At 40.1% G+C, this 19,114-nt stretch overlaps 3 protein-coding genes across 5 annotated transcripts in view; 2 read left to right on the top strand and 1 right to left on the bottom strand.

Annotated features, from left to right (window-relative positions):
- zc4h2 (zinc finger, C4H2 domain containing) overlaps positions 1-1,470 on the bottom strand; it is a 15,971-nt gene extending 14,501 nt beyond the window's left edge. The window contains exons 1-3 of the mRNA XM_005719539.2: positions 1,270-1,470; positions 445-616; positions 61-233 (exon numbers count right to left, since the gene is read on the bottom strand). Coding sequence (XP_005719596.1) covers positions 61-233; positions 445-616; positions 1,270-1,322 — 398 coding nt within the window. The 5' untranslated portion in view covers positions 1,323-1,470. The remainder of the gene's footprint in view (positions 1-60; positions 234-444; positions 617-1,269) is intronic.
- Positions 1,471-3,375: 1,905 nt separating this feature from the next.
- LOC102211610 (moesin-like) lies at positions 3,376-15,182 on the top strand. 3 transcript variants are annotated; one of them, XM_005719551.1, is made up of 14 exons: positions 3,376-3,472; positions 4,895-4,978; positions 5,058-5,153; positions 5,261-5,383; positions 5,812-5,963; positions 6,067-6,150; positions 6,255-6,401; positions 6,837-6,933; positions 7,491-7,654; positions 7,813-7,943; positions 8,141-8,301; positions 8,562-8,654; positions 9,397-9,630; positions 14,629-15,182. In XM_005719551.1, exons 1-14 carry the CDS (start codon positions 3,464-3,466, stop codon positions 14,791-14,793), a joined length of 1,740 nt encoding a protein of 579 aa, XP_005719608.1. In that variant the 5' UTR covers positions 3,376-3,463; the 3' UTR covers positions 14,794-15,182. The 3 variants fall into 3 exon arrangements, with proteins under 3 accessions (XP_005719608.1, XP_005719609.1, XP_013764022.1); XM_005719552.1 differs by having other exon boundaries at positions 9,472-9,630; XM_013908568.1 differs by lacking the exons at positions 3,376-3,472; positions 5,058-5,153; positions 5,261-5,383; positions 5,812-5,963 and having other exon boundaries at positions 4,920-4,978.
- Positions 15,183-17,161: 1,979 nt separating this feature from the next.
- The window catches only part of LOC102212086 (glucocorticoid receptor-like), a 10,199-nt gene continuing 8,246 nt past the window's right edge, over positions 17,162-19,114 (top strand). The window contains 2 exon segments of the mRNA XM_005719553.2: positions 17,162-18,237; positions 18,400-18,413. Coding sequence (XP_005719610.2) covers positions 17,326-18,237; positions 18,400-18,413 — 926 coding nt within the window. The 5' untranslated portion in view covers positions 17,162-17,325.

The raw sequence follows: 19,114 nt of genomic DNA on the forward strand, positions 1-19,114 counted from the left end.
GTGTGTGTGTGTGTGTGTGTGTGTGTGTGTGTGTGTGTGTGTGTGTGTGTTTTTACTGACTCCAAGGAGAGCTTCTCCTCTTCTTCATTCAAGTTAGGGAGTCTGTGTAGACCTAAAGTCATCCTCAGGGCATCAACATGCTCCTTCAGTGGTTTGTACTCATCATGCAGGCGCCGAGTTGTTTCAAGCAGTTTATTGAGGTCATTCTCTGATTGCTTGATGGTGCTCTCCATCTAAAAGCACAAGCAAAGCAAGGGCTGTTTTTTGAGAAATGCACATGTAATATACTCAGCCTAAGCTATCTGTAGTAACATATAACCACTGGAATCTTTCATCCTGCTACATAACACCAGCAGACACTGCAGTGACTAGAAGTTGTTGTGAAATCACATGAAAGTTCAACAGTGATTTAGTGGCACTTACTAGAGAACAGCACCCACTCACCACATTGATATCTGCATGGATGAGGCGCAGCTCCTCCACATGGGCCATTTTTTCTTGAAGCAGGAGATCCATTTCTTGTTTGTACTCTTTCAAATGTTTCTCCTCAGACTCCAGAGCCTCAAACTCAATCTTCAGACGAGACTTAATCTTCTGCATTTGGATAGTCTTATTCCTGCAGGCAGTGGGACAAGGAAAAAGACATGAGCTGCCAGGTTGTCTCAGTCACTCCTATGCACACGGCGCAAAAGATTTTAAACATAAAAGCAAACACAAACACATTTCCATCTGCTTTGCGGTATTGAATTTCTGCATATTTCTAAGCTCTAATTGCAGTAATGTTATGACCTATTTAAGTGAGCCTGCACTGTAAATAATTCATACATAATTACTGTATCAAAGCGTTATAGCAAGGGAAACATTACTTTGCACTACACTACATTACATTACACTGACAGCCTGCTAAGCTAAGGAGCTACCTGGCAGACAGTAACAATTAGCAACGCACATCTGGCATCTTGTTGTCACACATCTGGAATGTGGATGCACATGGCTCAAATATGCGGTTAAATTACAACTTGCTTATATGTGTCATATTCAGCCCGCCTGCCACTTCAGTCAAAAACAAGTTAACACAGAGCTACACTCGCTCAAACCTGTTTAAAGAAAGGACACAGAGCAGGTCGGCTAATATTAGCTAGCTCAGTAACAAAAGCGAAGCCAAAGGGGCTTTTACCTTGGTCGGCTAATGTTAGCTAACATAGCGTATACTTAGTACGTGCCAAACATTCAGGCAACCTTTAACTGTATCCGACATCTGAGTTTTACCGTATCTCCAGGATGTTCTCCAGTTTGCACATTATTTCTTGTTCGTCTGCCATCGTTCACCAGTCACTAGTCGTTCAGCTGGCCAGCTCAGTTACCCGCGAGGCCAGGGTGGTCCCCTTGTTGATAAAAACACAATAGCCAACGCGAGCGCGCACACGAGCACGCGTCCGTACTGTAAAAGCGTGGCTACGTAATGACAAGTGGAACCGCGAGCCCCCTGCTCCAAGCAACCCCAAGCAACCTGCGAGACACTCAAGTACAAACTGTCCACTCCCTCTCTCTAAAGTAACTATATAAAAGCTATTTAAAGAAACTCACGGTCAACAAACAAAGCACAAGAACCATATATATATATATATATATATATATACACTTGTGACTGTGTTAAGTGCTTTGTGCAACAGATCACGTTTCCTTAAGTTGTAACCTTTCACTGAGGTTCAGATGGATTTGATGTACTCATCAGAGTCTTATTCAGCTAAATCATCATGCAGTCATTGTTCACCACCTGTTATAAATATGGCTGTGCCTCAAGTTTCCAGCTTACGAAGTAGCACTGGCAGTGGGAAACATGGCATCAGATCTAAGCCAAAATGTCAAAGTCTAAAGTGCTATTTCCAAGCATTAATTTGCAGTACTGAATCCATAGCATGCACAGTTTTTACAAATAAGACCAGCTTAATAGTTTAAATTAAGAGAGTATTCTGAAAACTTGTTCATGAAATTAAGAATTTCTCTATTGTACTTCCCAAGCTCTCCCGCGGGGTTGATGCTTGTTATGCTCCATGAAAGTGTGATGGGGTTGAGGTCAGGTGACTGTGGAAGAAAAGCGCACAAAAGACAGCACTCTCTGGTCTTCTTTCAAGTAGTTCTTGCACAGCTCGGAAGTGTGTTTGGGCTTATTACGGCACTGCAGTATGAATCCTTTTCTACAAAGGTGCAAGCCAGAAGTTGGAGCATGTCCCTAAATAACTGAGTGCTACTCTTTGGTCAAACTGTCGCTGATTTTGTCAAACTCTACATTGCTCATGGTTTCCCTTTGAAATTTTCTGCTGTAAACTGGCAGGACAACCAAATTTACCTTAGCCAAGGAGGTTGTGTGATTAGTTTGAGCTGCCTGTTCTAATTTGAGAGAAGGTTTTTATCAAAAAGTTATGGAAATACGGGGGGAAATGGGAGACATTATCATGATGTCTTCAAGAAATAACACAAACTAATCCAGATCAAGATATCCTTTTGGATCTGGGAGACTAAACTCATGTTATGAAGGAAATTTTCAGTCTTGGAGGAGGTATGCAGTCCCAGACTTCTCTTGTTATACCACAAGAACAACGGCTGGAAACTCATTTTCTTTAACAAGGCTCTGATGAGTACACTCTGATGAATCCCCCCGAGTGTAATCTGAACACTACTTCAGCAAAAGGGATGCAAATCAGTAACTTCTGACAATGTGCACAAGGCGGTTAGAGGGATCAGTTCCATAGAATTACTTAAAAACACACTGCTGGTGTTTAAATACTGCAGAAACATAACTTTTTCACTTCACAAGTTTAGATGTTTCTAACTCTTCAAACTTTCTGTACTTGGTTGTGTGTTTGTAAAGCTGAGAAAAATGTCCTTTTGAAAATTTATGATCTTAGAGTCTATGGAGTGCATAAACAAGGAATATTTAGTATAACTTTTTTTTGGGGGGGGGGGGGCTTATTGCAGTTTACTTCCAGGTGAAGTAAAAAACAAACACTCTTCCCTTTTTAAACTGTATGCCATAACAACATATGCGTTGAACATTTTTGAGAGGATTAATAGATTAGAGGAATGCACTGCCGCATTCACTGATACTGAGAAATAATGGCCTGTGGTTAGTTACTGGTGATTTGTATCCGTCTACAGACAGGTTTGGCAGACGCACATCATGCCTCATTGAGATACTGCGAGTGATACAAGGTCAAAACCTCAATGATTCATGAAGAAAAGCGTAGACAGTGGGTGAAGGCTGCCACTTTAAAACCTGTGGGCCAGGGCTGCCACTGGATTAACTAAATGAAAAGTACTTGGGAATAATACAATGGCCCATTCTCATTCAGTATAATCCTTGCAGGTATTGCAAGCAGTTTCATATGACTCGGCAGCAAAAAGGCAACTACAAGCACCTCTCTGAAGAAGTGTTTTGACTATAGGTTAAAACAGAATACAAATGTCAACTGTAAGTAATCTGACTTTTATTATCTTTCTATATTTTTATTATACTGCGCTACATAAGTGGTTTAAGTATGGCAATTGGACCTCGTCTGTAAAAGCTACAAGATTCTTAGAGGTATTTTTAGTGCTGCTCTTATCAAGCTGTGATATTAAAAAGGTGTTTCTGATTATTTGCATTTGTGTTCCTGCATGTATCGAAGCTTATTGTTTCAGTTTTTTCTCTATACAAACAAAACAGTTGCAAAGTTGAGCTTTCTGTTCTTTCTTTCATGTGTAGCCTATTCACTGAAACAGTGTGTTCGGTGAGACTATCAGCTGTGCGACATTGTTATTGTTTCTGTCATAATTAAATCAGGTTCTAATGGAAGCTTAATAAAGCTTTAAAAAGCCTTACGGGGAACAGCGCAAACAATTTTCCCCCCACATTGGTGTTTTTTTGTTTTTTCGCTATTTTACAAGTCAATCTATACCAGGGATGTCAAACTTACATTTTAGATTGTAGGCCACATACACCCCACTTTGATTGGCCTGGAAGAGTGAAACTCCCCTTTCTGTGGGTCTAAAGAAATTTAACTACACATTTAATCTCTGAGTTTTCTCTTTGTTTGCTACATGATAAAGAAACGCTGCTGTAGTAAGTGAGAGAAATTTGTCAGCTCTTTGTGCTTGAATTGTGAGAAATACATGTGCAAAATTACAGAAAAGCATCTAGCAGCTCATTGGCCGGACTGTGCTGTAATTATAAAGCAGAAAATTTTTGTTAAGTCACAGAAAATGTTGTTTTTACTGTCAACAAATTTGGAAAAAACAGACATTTCAATAGTAGATAGTGAAAAAACTGTTGTTTAACTACTTCAGTGTAACATGAGGGATGTCTTTATCAGGAGGAAAAATATAAAACGTCTGAAAATACAGTTAAGTTTTAAAATGTATGCACTCCTTCACATTTTCCAAAGTCAGCTAGTGGACCAGAGTGGAATCTTTATTGGCCCCCAAACGACATGTTTGACACCCCTGGTCTATATCAACAACTGCAAAAAATATGTGCTATATATATGGTGTCGCTACTTTGACCCATCATTATAAATACTACTAATGCATCATGGAAAAAACCCAACATGTTGCAAGTTAAGTCTAAAATACACTGTGGGCTTCATTTTTTGATTGTAGTCCCCACCAACCTCTTGCGATTGGATGCTCCTGGTTGAACAGAAGAATGTAAGGAACACTCTCTTTTTGTTTTGCTGTAAAAGAACCAAGAAATTTAGCATTTTTTTAACGAACAATGTTAGTACAGATTTTGTAGTGCTCTTTTTTTCCACCCAGTTGCTCTCCATGCTCCTTGATGCTTCTCCAGTGACGCAGATGAATGCACAGCAGGGAGCATTTCCCCCTGTATCTCAGTCAGAGTGTTTTTCTCTGGCAGATAAATGTCCGAGTTACAACCATGGATGCAGAGCTGGAGTTTGCCATCCTGCCCAGCACAACTGGCAAACAGCTTTTTGACCAGGTATGCCGTGCAAGTACAGTCAAAGACATCATCTGACTTGCAAAAGCACGACTTTGATTGTGTTCCTTCATGTATTTAGATAGTGAAGACAATCGGGCTGAGGGAGACTTGGTTCTTTGGGCTTCAATATAAGGACAGCAAAGGCTTCTCCACCTGGCTCAAGCTGAACAAGAGGGTGAGGTGAACGAGATGTAAATTGTTTCCACTGTGTCATATTGTGAGGCTAATTATTAGCTACTTATTCATCCCTCTGCTTGTAAAAAAAAAACACAAATAAATCAGGTGACTGCTCAAGATGTGAAGCGGGACAACCCTTTGTTGATCAAGTTCAGGGCCAAGTTTTACCCCGAGGATGTCGCCGAAGAGCTGATCCAAGAGGCAACTCAGCGGCTCTTTTTTCTGCAGGTTGGAGATGAGCACATTTACAAAAACCCAAGCTTTTGAAAGGAAGGTTATGTAAATTTGCACCAAAAATTGCAATGATGAGCATTCCTAGTCATTCTAATTCATGTGGAACCATTTGTTTTTTCCATTAAGACGACTCACACCTGTCAGTTTATTGCAAATGGCAAATTTACTGAAACATAAGAAACATTTGCATTTAGATAAAAAAAAACAACAACAATAGGAATAATACAAATTTCAGTAAAAAGAAACAGCAGGTTTTTGCATTGTTTCCATAAGAGAGTGCTTGCCTTGGGAAATGTGCATTCGGGTGCACTAGTTAAAGACAAGAATACACAGGGTTTCTCTCTGTGTATTTATACATTAATACTGCAATCCTTGTCCTACTATAAAATGGGTTATTCGTGAGTTTTTGTTCTCTATTTTAGGTAAAGGAGAGCATCTTAAATGATGATATATACTGTCCACCTGAGACTGCGGTGCTCTTGGCCTCATACGCTGTTCAGGTCAAGCTCGGAGACTACAGGGACGATTATCATGTACCGGGATATCTCGCAAAAGAGAAGCTGTTGCCACAGAGGTAGTACATCCTGTGAATATTAGCATTAGCCAGAGTTCACCTTAATTTCGAGTTTCTGCGACCTTAACTCTAACTGGCGTACCTACTCTACTGACTGAACCAGGGTTTTGGAGCAGCACAAGCTGAACAAGAGTCAGTGGGAGGAAAGAATCCAGGTGTGGCATAAAGAGCATAAAGGGATACTCAGGTACTACAGTTTTACTGCAAAAAAACCAAAACAAAACAAAAGGTTTGAATACACTTTTTTTGCATTCTGGTGTTTTGTTCATAATGATACTTTCTTCCACACAGAGAAGATGCAATGTTAGAGTACCTGAAGATAGCACAGGATCTGGAGATGTATGGGGTCAACTATTTCAACATCAAGAACAAGAAAGGCTCAGAGCTGTGGTTAGGGGTGGACGCACTGGGGCTAAACATCTATGACAAAAAGGACAAGTGAGTCATAATTCATGAATGCCTCTGAGACATTTACATACGTCACAGTCTGTAAATCTTTCTGTTCACTGGTGGATCACAACCACTGGCATTCATGGTGGCCAGATGACTTTGCTTTTCTTTATCCTAGAGACACCATTTTTTCATTTGAATGAAATGAGCTACTTTTTGTCGATTTTTCTATCCATATAATCAAGTGTTTGAAAAAGGCTCTACCATGTATTTTGGTTCTTGTTTGATTATCAAATTCTATCATGCTAATATGTTAAAGTGATTGTGAAGATATTTGCATGCATGATGTTAGTGCTAAAGTCACAGAGCTCCTATCAGTAGGCAATCAGTTTCCGTCTGTTTTGTATTTTCAACATGCTAACATCTGTTACATTCCCTGTACACCACAGTATAATGAAAAACCACACACCATTTTTTTTGCAGGCTGACTCCAAAGATTGGCTTTCCCTGGAGTGAGATCAGAAATATTTCCTTCAACGACAAGAAATTTGTCATCAAGCCCATCGACAGGAAAGCTCCGGTATGCGAAACGGTATCGTTAACGGTGGCAACATCGCCTTCCATGAAGCTAAACTAAAATCTGGCAACAACCTCTCTGTTCAGCTTGATGGTGTACTTATCGTAACTCACTTCATAGATGCTCATGGACGGTATTAAATAGTCTTTCCTTGTGTACCAGTGAGGGTACATAATATGTTAGTATTCAAACATAGGCTTTTTTCACGATATTTCGCTGTGACTGTAAACAGGAGGTGTGAGCGAATCCCATATTTTTATTACTGCCAAAATAAAAAACTTTGCAAACGCATAAATTACAGCAAGTAGTGTAATGAGCTTCTGCTTGATCTCATTTACAAACATGAGTTTAGACCCTCAGTCCAATTTGCCTTCTGACTGCATGCAGAGACTTGGAAAGTGCCCAAGAGTTTAGAAAAACTAATGCTTTCCTCAAAAACAAAACTATCCTTTTTGAATATTTAAACCCATCCTTGATGGTAAAATGGATTTGATGTGCTAGGGGCCTATCACAAACCAATCCTTGGACATTCAACGATTGCTGCGTTGTGTTTGGTATAGGACTTTGTCTTCTATGTACCTCGTCTTCGCATCAACAAACGCATCCTGGCATTGTGCATGGGGAATCATGATCTGTACATGCGCAGACGCAAGCCCGACACCATTGAGGTGCAGCAGATGAAGGCCCAAGCTCGTGAGGAGAAAAACAAGCGACAAATGGAGAGGTAAGAAAGTGGTGGTGGTGTTTGGGGGGCAGGGAGTGAATAATGAAAGTTTATTTTTACAGTTTACAGTGTGTTCTCTCTGCTTTAAGAAAGGACTGTCAGGAGATGATGTTTTTTTTTTTCTTTGGATGTGTATTTATGCACAATTCTCCTGTCAGGGCTCTGCTCGAGAGTGAGAAAAAAAAGCGAGAAAATGCTGAGAAGGAAACAGAGAAGATTGCTCGGGAGACCATGGAGCTGATGGAGAGATTGAGACAGATTGAGGAACAGACAAAGCGAGCTCAAGATGGTCTGACGACTTTCTGAATGCAAATATTTCTTAACTTTGGTTTTATTTTTCTGTTAAAAAAACAAAACACTGAAGCATGGCTGTGCGAATTTAAACACTTTATATTTCGTGATTGTAAAGCTTAAACGGGCATGTTTGGGTGTGCTGGGACGGATGTGTGTTGGATGTGTCTGTGTGAACGTGCACGTTTGTTTCAGAGCTGGAGGAGCAAACTCGTAGGGCGCTTGAGTTAGAGAAGGAAAGAAAAATTGCTCTGGAGGAGGCTGAGCGCCTGGACAAAGACCGCAGAGCTGCAGTAGAGGCTAAAGCAGCCCTGCTGCACCACTCTGAGACCCAGATCAAAAATCAGGAAAACCTGGTACAACTGCACACAGCAGCCTTTTATTCATTTTCAGTCAAATTCACAGAATCCTATATTGACGAACCTACATACAGATTCAATCCGTGAAGCTAGGAAAGAGATTATTTTATAAAATCTGATTTTTAATTTCAATTTCAGTTAAATGCAAAGTGCATGCAAGCATACGTTCTCTCCTACACGTTGCACTAAAAGAGCACAATGACCTAATACCAGGAGGGCTTCTAACTCTCTGTCCATTCCTAACCATTGTTGTATAGGCCACTGAGCTGGCAGACCTTACTTCTAAGATCTCTCAGCTGGAAGATGCAAAGAAGAAAAAGGATGAAGAGGCGAAAAGATGGCAGAAAAGGGTGAGGGTAAATTAAAGAATCATGAGAGAAATCAAGAAGGGCTTCAAGCTTATACACATATCTGTCAACAGACCTGAGTACAAAAGACAAATACAGTGTTACCCACATCACTGCACTATCATATACAGTATATCTATCTATTTCTCTATCTAGCTATAAATGCTATACTGCAAATACTATAATGTAATTGCATGAAAGACGAAAACATGAAACAGATCATCCAAACCATAAACTGTACATCATCATAGTTCTTTATTTATTCTGCCAAGGTCTGGCTTCTTTGATCACCTAAGAGCTTCTATGAAAAACCTTTTAAACTAGCTGTGAGTCCACATAGTCTACTATCACATAGCACCCATGCCTTAATACTAAAAATATGTTGATATCAGTGTTGCCAACTTAGCGACTTTGTCGCTATATTTAGCGAGTTTTCAGACCCCTTAGCGACTTTTTTCTAAAAAACAAAAAAAAATTCGTTTGATGAGGGAATCTGAAGCATTAACAATTATCAGTCATTACCCCCTTATATATCATTAATAAAAATAATCATAAATGTCAAGCAAAATAATAAATAGATGTCATGGTCAGCTATTTCAGTGATTGTACATCCATAAGACCTTTTTTAAGAATGGGACTCCCATGTTAGTTATATTATAATAGTGAATAATTACTTCAATTACTCAGTTACTTTTAATGTAACATCCAACCCCAGCACTTCAGTACAAGTCATGTCTGTCAACAGGCAGTGATGGTAGAAGCTGGTTTGGAGCAAACAAAAGAAGAGCTGAAGACTAAACTCATGGGTGTCCACATCCAGGATTCGGTCCATTCTAACATCCTCGACCACGATGAGACGGATGAGAGCAGCGCAGAAGCGAGCGCTGAGCTGACTTCTCCGGGGATGGTCCGAGATCGTAGCGAGGAGGAAAGAGTCACAGAGGCCCAGAAGAACCAGAGACTACAGAAAAACCTAAAGGTGAGGTCAGCTGAGCACAGTCAAATGTCTGTCTAGTAACACATCACCTAGTCTGGCCAGAGGTCCTATTCAGCTAGAGGTTAGCAGTCATGGATTGTTTAAGAGAGCGGACAAATTATTCACAAAATACCCTCGATTTTTGTTGTTGTTGTTGTTTTTAATTGAAAAGCTTTAGGTTCTCTGAATAATATTCTGTAAATTAGAAACCACTCAAGCTGAATACTGAGACTAATGTGACAATGAGTAAATGGCCAGTTCCTGCAAAATGAGTCTGGATTAAAATGAGCCCATTCTACCAATGTGGGAACAATTCACACAAACACACACATGCAATCAATTCTAATTCCTTTTGCATTAATTAGTAAATCCAAATGTTACAGTTTTTCTTGTTGACACGACAGGATTTGAAGTCTTTCAAAGCCCTTTGTCCTCTGCACAACCTAAAGCATTTCTCATTCTTTGTTACCGTTTGCAAATTTTAGCACATTTAAGTAAAAGACTCAGCATAATTGTTTACAGGGTGAAAAACTGTCGGTTGTATAAACCTTTGTGATTGAAATAGATTATGTACTTTTTCTCAGTTTAATGTCTTTACTCTCAAATATGCTGGTATTATGTAATGGTGTATGTGTATGTACACGGTGTTAGACATCACATTCAGAGCAGTCCTACTGAACAGTCAAAATCTGCCCCAAAGTAAACATATTTACAGAGCATATGCACAACAGAGAGCACGGTCGCAGTGTGGGACCATGCACGGACTGCTCAGATGAAGATTTTAGGAGGGAAACAGATTGCCCAAAGAAAAGGAAGAGGAGTAAAAGGGTGTGACAGTGAAGAAAGGGGAAGACAACAGTGAAGACGCAGAGACATGCAGGTGGCCATCCTCCTGTTAGACTGCATGTGAGCAGTTATTACAGTTTAGTAGTTTTTAATTAGTTTTTATAATTTCGTTTTGACATTCTATTTTGGTTCAGTTTTGTTTCAGTTCGTTTCCACAAGGGGTTTCAGGTTAGTTTTTACAGGTTGAAAATGTTTAGTTTTAGGCTTGATGGATGCTCAATCATCCAGGTAAGTAAATCCCAAAAGGTTGATTCTGAATAGAATAGAATAGAATAGAATAGAATAGAATAGAATAGAATAGAATAGAATAGAATGTCTTTATTGTCATTGTCACAAGTACAATGAAAGTGGTCTCCGATCGGTGCATCATCCATAAAATTAAAATTAAATAAAAACAATAAAGAAAAAAAATAAAAAAAACCTTAAAGTGCTAATAAGAATAATATAGCAGTTTGAACAAACAATTCCCGTACATTCAAACACACATACCTCACTCAGTGCATAAACCATATAAGCTGCATAATGACCATTATTTTGTAGCAACATTAAGAGCTGTTATTGCAGTTGTGTAAAAGCTGTGTTAGAGTCTGTCTGTCCTTACATTGATTGCTCTGTACTGTCTGCCAGAGGGCAACAGTTCAAACAGGAAGTGGCCATAGTGAGTAGTGAGTAGTATCTCTTGTAATGTTCTGGGCTTTTTTTAAGATAGACAGCTGTGTAGGTCTTCCAGTGTGGGGAGAGGGCAGCCAGTGATCCTTTGGGCGCTGTTAATGACCCTCTGGAGTCCTTTTCTCTGAGCCACTGTGCAGCCAGTGTACCAGGTGCATATGCAGTAGGTTAGTATGCTTTCGATGGAGGCTCTGTACAAGGACACCAGCAGTCTCTGTTTGATGTAATTCCTTCTGAGAATTCTCAGGAAGTGCAGTCTGTACTGGGCCTTTTTCAGCAACTCATAGGTGTTCACACTCCTGGAAGGGTTCTCCTCTATATTAACTCCCAAGAAGCGAAAGTCTGCCACCCTCTCCACACAGTTAACGATTAGTGGTGTTCATCTGGATGTAGTGTTTTCAATGGGAGAAACGTCATGCAAGTGACTTCTTCAGTCAGCTGATTGCAGGTTTCCCCAATCTTATAAACAGTACATTTGCACAATGAGTGACCAGCCCACTGAATGAGCAACAGGCTGTGAAGTCAGTTCCTTGATTATTAATATGCAAATTGTCATGACCATTGATCAACAGCCACTGATCAAAGCCCACTAATCAAAACCCATGAGATCCATTCACAGAGAGTTGGGGAATGGCTCCAGTCACAGCATTGTACAATGGTGAAATATGTACCCTTAGGCCCCCTCCTTGATTCAGAGATGGTCTTTCTCTTTTCACATAAATGGCCTTCTTGAGTCCGCGCTAAAACCAGCGTTCCTCTCTGTCCAAGATGTGTACGCTCAGAGTGTCCACTGGCCTGTAGGTGTAAATAGACTGCAGAGTCCTGGCCTGACGAGGTAGCTCTTCTGTGTTGTGCCATCCGCTTCGCCAGAGGTTGTTTGGTTTCCCCGATGTATAAATCCTGGCAATCCTCCTGGCACTTAACAGCGTACACTATGTTACTCTGTTTGTGTCGGGTGACCCGATCCTTGGGCTGGAACAGTTTTTGGTGGAGCAGGTTTTGGGGTTTAAAATCCACGGAAACGCTGTTTTCAGAAAAAATGCATCTCAGCCGTTTCGATACTCCTGACACGTACAGGAACATTAAGGGTGTTCACTTTTGGCAGCTTATGAGCAATGATCAGTCAGCTTTGATCTGATGTTGTTTATCAATGGACATGACAGTTTGCATGTTAATAGTCAAGGAACTGACCTCATTGTTCATTCATTTGGTGCTAGTTTCAGTCATTGTGCAAATGTACTGTTTATAAGGCTGGAGACACCTGCAGTCAGCTGAGACAGAAGAAGTCACTTGGACGAGTGATGAAACGTTTCTCCCTCTGAAAACGTTACGTTCAGATGAACAAAATCAACCTTTCAGGATGTTTAGTTTAAGTTTAGTTTGAATTAGTTTCAGTGTTACTTTTAGCTTTTGTAGTTATTTTATAAAAGCATGAGGCAGAGGCAAGATATAGCAATAAAATCATACATTTTTGAATACATACATTTATTTTATTTTAGTTAATTTTACAAGTTTTACAAAATAACTTCTGTTAGTTTTTATTTTCATTCTAACTTCCATCAAATATTTTTCACATCTAGTTTTAGTTTCTACTTAACCAACTATAACCTTGCAATGGACAGCTTTGGAGGTCAGGTCACTGGGACTCTGTGACCGAAACAAGCGGCTGTAGTGTAGCACAGAGTGTGCCGATTATTATTTATTTGCTTTTTAGTCTTAATAGTTTAAATGTTTTTGTTCTGTCCACTTTTTTGTTTGCACATTTTATTTTGTTTTTTTATGTTTTTTCTTTACTGCATCGCAATATGTTGAGTGGCCATTGCATTGTGTGCCTCCAAAATAAACACTTTGTTCCTCTCATTATATGCAAAGGGCTCCTTTGCTTTACAAAACACAATGTAAAATCATATGCATCTCAAACCATCAGTATTTCCTTTGATACACAGCGCTCAATGTCAGTGTAGGACAAGACTGGAAGGATAGGAGTACACTGTCATTATCGTAGAATATCTGCAATTGTTTTACCACTTTGGTGTCATGTTAAAGTTACTTGCCCTGTTGCTCTATTTGTTGACACAACTTTGGATTCTGAAGCATGAAAATAAGCTTTTAAGCAAGTTATGGCTTTTGTAGTTTAACTAATTTGTGTATCAGTTATAATATTTTCAAACATGTTTCAAGAAATGTGTGAAAGCGATTGAGAAAAACTGCAAACTTGTAAGTGCCACTTGGTGAATATAATAAAATATAATAAATACAGGTTTATTTATATTGACCCAAATCACAATTTTATATTGTGAGGTCAAGACCCTGCAATAATACAGAAAATAGAGAAAACACCATCAATCGTACAACTCCTGGCGACAGTGGGAAGGAAAAACTCCCTTTAAAGAGGAAGAAACCTCCAGCAGAACCAGGCTCTGGGAGGGGCGGGGCCATCTGCAGCTGCAAGTTGTTGGTTAGGGGTAGGGGACAACACAAAGACAAGATGTGGAAGAGAGCCAGAGATTAATAATAACTAATGAGTAAACGCAGAGTGGTGTGAAAGCACACAGAGAGTTAAAAAAGGTGAGTGAAGAAAAAACAGTCATTGCATCATGGGAACTCCCCACAGCCTACACCCATCCAGCTCCAACTATTAACTTTGCGAGAAAAAAAACGAATTCTAATCTGTTATTAAATTTGTATTGGTGTTACATACTTTGTAGTAAGTGGCTGAGTTACATTTTTAGAGATTATTTATTTGACATTTAACAGTGGGACCACACCTCAAACCGTCCCTTTCCAGCAGCGAATGCATAACTGTCCGCCGCAGCCATTTTTTTCTCGTTTCCATGTTCCACTTGCCCTCCCAAATTCTCTCTTAGTCATGCTTTTCGATAGATATCAAGCCAATCCTCAGTGAGCCTCATCCTCTAGTGTAGATTGTTGTTCTTCACCTAGCCGTCATGTTCATTTTAAATAACCATTGCAATCTGGTTTGGAGTTGTGAACTCTTACCTATTCCGCCAACCAGCTGATTGTTCTTTCCTACAGTCTGAAAATCGCATCTTTAGTTCCTGCTGCCCTGTTGTGCTGTCACAAACGTTTAAACTAGTTTGTTAAATTTTCTGTACATTTTGTTGACACATTTGTATGGAGGTTTTGACTCTGCTGTAAAGACGTGCCACATAATTACTGCCACAAATTGTGTTTCACCAGAGCTAAGTGCACTTTACATAATTAAACATTGGTGGGTCGGTACATTATCATTCTTTTGTTTTTATTCAAGTTGCAAATCCCGTCTGTGCCCCTATCTCACAGACGTGACGAGAATTGATGCTGCATAGACAACGCAACACAAAAATAGACTTTATAACTGGGCACAATAGAGTGTTTTTTAGATGCGATTGAGGGGGAGTCTAGGGGTAAGGCTTGTGAACAGTCTTGTACTTTGAGGTAAGAGGATTTTATTCACTTTGTGTTTGTGTTCTTTTTTTTCCCCAGTTCCTGAGCACCGAACTGGCTCGAGCTGTAGATGAGAGCAAAAAGACCCCCAATGACCTGATCCACGCTGAGAATGTGAGGGCGGGCCGTGACAAATACAAGACCCTGCGTCAGATTCGTCAGGGCAACACTAAACAACGCATCGATGAGTTTGAGTCCATGTGAGCGGGAGTGCTGTTGGCTGGCTCAGCCTGCAGGAGAGACTAAGTTCGGATGAGCTGGACACACACAGAGATTTTAGAAGTGTAGGGGAAACATTATCACATTAATCATAAATTTAGCTTAAGAATGACAGTGTGAACCCGAAAACAAATTATATTATAGACAATGTTGACGATTTCTTTAGTAAGCAAGTCAGTGAGAATGTAGCAGCTGTTCTTCTAGATGCATTTTTAATTTTGCACACACCCACATTCCCACTTCTCATTTATAAACAGGTTTGCTGTTGCCCTTATCAGTCTGATTACATCTTACTGCACTTCCAATATGTCCTATTGAAAACCTTATTAATGTTGATTAATTGAAGCAGTGACATTTAAAGCAAATGTTTTTATTCTAGCAAAATGTGAAATCATCTTTTCTTTATCTTGGAAATAGAAGTAAAAAATAAAATAGAGAGAGACACAACTGATGTGGGTTGGGTGCATTATTTTCCACATGAGCAATATTGGGTGTCTAATGAGTAAATCTGCTGCTGGTTATCAGTTTTAAATGCATGTTTGTGTAATATAATGTGATATAGGCGAAGTTAACTTGCCACTGTGGAGCAGGGATGTGGCTGAAGGGGGCTTAAATTCAACTGGCCCTGTCAATGAAAACAAGGGAAGAAATGAACCTTTTTGGTATAAATGCACCTTTGTAAGCATATTTATAAATTTAAAAAACAACAACTTTATTTGATGATTTTGATTTTTATGATATGAGAAATGAAAACAAATTGCTGTAAAAATAAAAATCTTACAACATAATTTTACAGTATTTCAAAAAATACAGTAATATTCTGTAAACAGCAATGCATTCTGGGAGCTTGGATAAAGTCTATAGGCTACTGTAAAATTCCATATTTACGGATGCATTGTGGGATTTAGAATAGTCGTGAGAATTTCCAGCAATGCGTGGAGGGATTTCTAGTGGTGGTAAGTGACTTAGTTAATTCATTTCTTAATTTTAATATTTCACTCTTTGTGTTTAACAGCTTTAAATTCGACATTTTTGAAAGTAATGTTATATCACCGCTCATTGTCTGCTAACAAGGTTAAGGTTAGCTTGATTGTTGCTGATGTAATAATAAGTGAATACAGAGGAGCTGTTGGCACTGATACATAAGGTCAGCTTTCAGCATTAATCATAATTTTGCAAATCACGAATTTAGTTTATGGTTAAATTAATAAAAGTTGATGTGCTCAGCAAGTAATACCAAACCTTTTCATTATATTTATTTTAACAGCATCTTTAGGATTTTACATAATTGTCCTGTAAAACAAATACAGCATCATCCTGTAAAAAAACGTTTACAAAAACTACAGGGCAGGCAACCCTGCTGCCAATATTTTTATTCTAAATTTTACAGGGTTTTTCTTACAGTGTTCATTAAGTCTTTCACTCTGCAAAGAGGAACCTAAAACAAGATGAGTGCACAGACTTTTTTTTATTTCGCCAACTCAGTACGATAAACCATATTTCTGATTAAAACCGGACAAAATTATCTTGTCTTGTCCTGCAAAGCACAAAATGTAAATTTTTGATAGGATTTTCTCATTTATGTGCCCACCCTGAATGTGAGTGTGCGCCACTCACTCCCTCTTGTGTCACCCCATTAAAAAAAGGGTCTGCCTAACTTCTTCTCCTCCTGCAATCCAAAAAGGAAGCTTTCCACAAACGCCCCAACCCAATCCAGACCTTTTCTATATACTGGGTAAAATTAATTTGCAGTCCCCAGCTCCTGTCGTGTGCTGAGTCATCACAAGCTATCCAAAAATAAATAGTTGAAAGCACTGCGTGACTACCTATCAGAGCCTCCACTGACCACCCCGTTCTTTTTAGTTGTTATTTTAATATGATTTAAACACATCAATGATTGTGCAGTCTGGTTTGTTGTTAACCTGATTCTCTGTGTGAATCGACAAACACAAGCAAGCTTATATAACTCTAAGTAGGAAAACAAACTACTGCACAGAGTGCTTGCAGAGAAACCCGACGCTGAGCCTGAGCTACACATGAAACGTACTAATACATGTAATGATTAATCGCGGCTATGCTCTTGAGACGCCATTAGATTTGCACTTAAAATAGTGAGAGGCACGCAGCTGGGTTTTAAAATTGCTAGAAGTTAACCTACACTGGGTTCATAATCACTGTATAAAGAAGAGTCTGTGCGAAAACCAATTCTCACTATGCTGGTGTTTCTCTTTCTTTGTTTTTGGTTTCCCGGTAATTCGTGAGGTGAATTTTAATCCTGCGTTGAAAAAAAAAAGAAAGTTACTATAAAAGTGTCGAAAAGCCCCCGTCACTTGTAAATCAGACCGGCGGGACGTCCCTTCCCCTTCGTAACTTACGTCGACGACTGATGTGCATTTCCCATCCGCCTAGACGCACGAGAGTAGTGTCACTGGGTAGGCGTTTTCTAGCCTGGAAAGTGTTGTTTTGTTTGCTCGCCGCGCACCCAGTGCACTCTAACTCCGAGAACCGGAGCCGAAAATGTCCTTTCACTCGGTTTTGGAAGGAACAAACTCTTTAACGATGAATGAAGGGGATCGGTTGGATACCACCATCTATGCGTGTCCGGCTTATGAGCTCAGTAAAGCGGTGTCGGTGTCTTTGGGTTTGGATTCGGTGTCTTCTCCGCCCAATAATATGAACCAGAGCTCCAGCAGCGCCTTCGCAGCAGAATGCGACTCCACTGTGGGGGATACTTCTCGGGGAGTGCCAGAGTTGAGAAGGACTGGAAATATGAACTCCGACAGCAGCGTGCTTGTCCTGGGTGACAGCAGCCTTAGAGAGGACGACTTTGGAGAAGTGTGCCAGGGCATACAGCAGGTGAGCTGTATGGATCTGTTCGGATCGGGCGAAATGGACGGTGCGCAAACTGTGACGCGTGGCTCGGTGATATCCAGATACGTCTGCAGGGAGTCAAATGTGTTTATGAACCCCACGCTGGAGCTGCCCGCGACCCCTCAGGTGGCCGAGGTCGTACCCTTAAAACCACCTTCGTCTTACTATGCCAGTTCAGACCTATATAGGGATTTCCCACCGCAAATGTGGTGCGCAAATGAGCGCGCATACATCGAGCGATCCCAGCCTCAGCCACAGCAACAGCCACAGAGGGGAGAATCAGGGGAACATAATTATTTGTGCAAATACTGTAATTGTGGGCAAGCTCCTCGCGGAAACAGGCAGGAATGCCGCTGTATCTGGTACGGTAGAGGTGAGAAGGGTGGCAAAGGTGGCATGCGAGCGACGGCACAAGGATATGGCCAAATGGAAAGTTACCCAAGTGCGATTCCTCAGGGGCAAAGCACTTTCTCCACTATCAAGAGCGAGCCTTCGGTGTGGATGAATTGCACAGATCGCAGTTTAAGGTAAAGATCAGATTCGAATGATTTGTTTTGTGTGCGTCAGGTCAAAAGCCCATTCATACTGAGTACAGTACATTCAGTATTACCGATCCCTCCCATCTCTCACACGTTTCTTTAATGAGAAACACACAGCATGAGCATTGTGCCAGTAACTGCGCTTCAATCAACCCGCTTTGGTCATTTTGTCTTCTAAAAGGAGTGCTGTAATGAGTTTAGGCGTAAGTTCGCAGATGTTTAACGGTGCACTGTCTTTCCAGATTTCATGCTTAGTCTCTTGACGTTTCTGTGAGAGCCACAAAGCATAAGCTAATTGGATAAGTGTCAGCACAAATAAATCAAAGGCAGCGAACACGATTATTATATATCGCTATCAGCCATGACTTCTATTGATACTCTGTGGAGTCCTGAAATGTTCAGCAGCACTGAACCCTTTGTCCTCCAACAGCATGGTGTGGGGTTTTTTTGTTTTGTTTTGGCTTTCTCTAAATCATGTTATAGCATGCAGCTACAGCAACTTAAAGTTTATCCTATTCTTAAGATTTTCCAGAAATGTCCTTATAAGCCCTGGGACTGCAGCAGTAGGAAATGTATCAGTGTCCCTATAAAGAAGAGATACAGCACCTGTTGCTGTTTCTGCTTCTAGAAAGAAAACCTTCTATTTTATTACAAGTTACAAGTCATTAAAAAAAACTTCACTCTGGCATGTGCTAATCACAACTTTTACTTTGGAGCAAACTGACTCCCTTTGCTGACAAATTGTGAACCACATGATGGAAAAATTTTTAATTTGATTGGATTTTAGGGAATTGGCACGATAAGGCTCAGTGAAGGCAGACCTACTAACCCAAAACCGATAATGTCTGTGTGAGTGCTTTTTAATGTCTGCTGCAATTCTTCATCAGTGTCTTCCC

Source organism: Pundamilia nyererei, unplaced genomic scaffold (genome assembly GCF_000239375.1).
Source record: "Pundamilia nyererei isolate P.nyererei 1_Seehausen unplaced genomic scaffold, PunNye1.0 scaffold00001, whole genome shotgun sequence".
NCBI classification, from domain to species: domain Eukaryota; kingdom Metazoa; phylum Chordata; class Actinopteri; order Cichliformes; family Cichlidae; genus Pundamilia; species Pundamilia nyererei.

Coding starts and splice junctions, on each gene's coding strand:
- LOC102211610 (XM_005719551.1), top strand. Junction 4,979..5,057: donor GCAAACAGCTTTTTGACCAG/GTATGCCGTGCA, acceptor TCATGTATTTAG/ATAGTGAAGACAATCGGGCT. Junction 9,631..14,628: donor GACTACAGAAAAACCTAAAG/GTGAGGTCAGCT, acceptor TTTTTTCCCCAG/TTCCTGAGCACCGAACTGGC.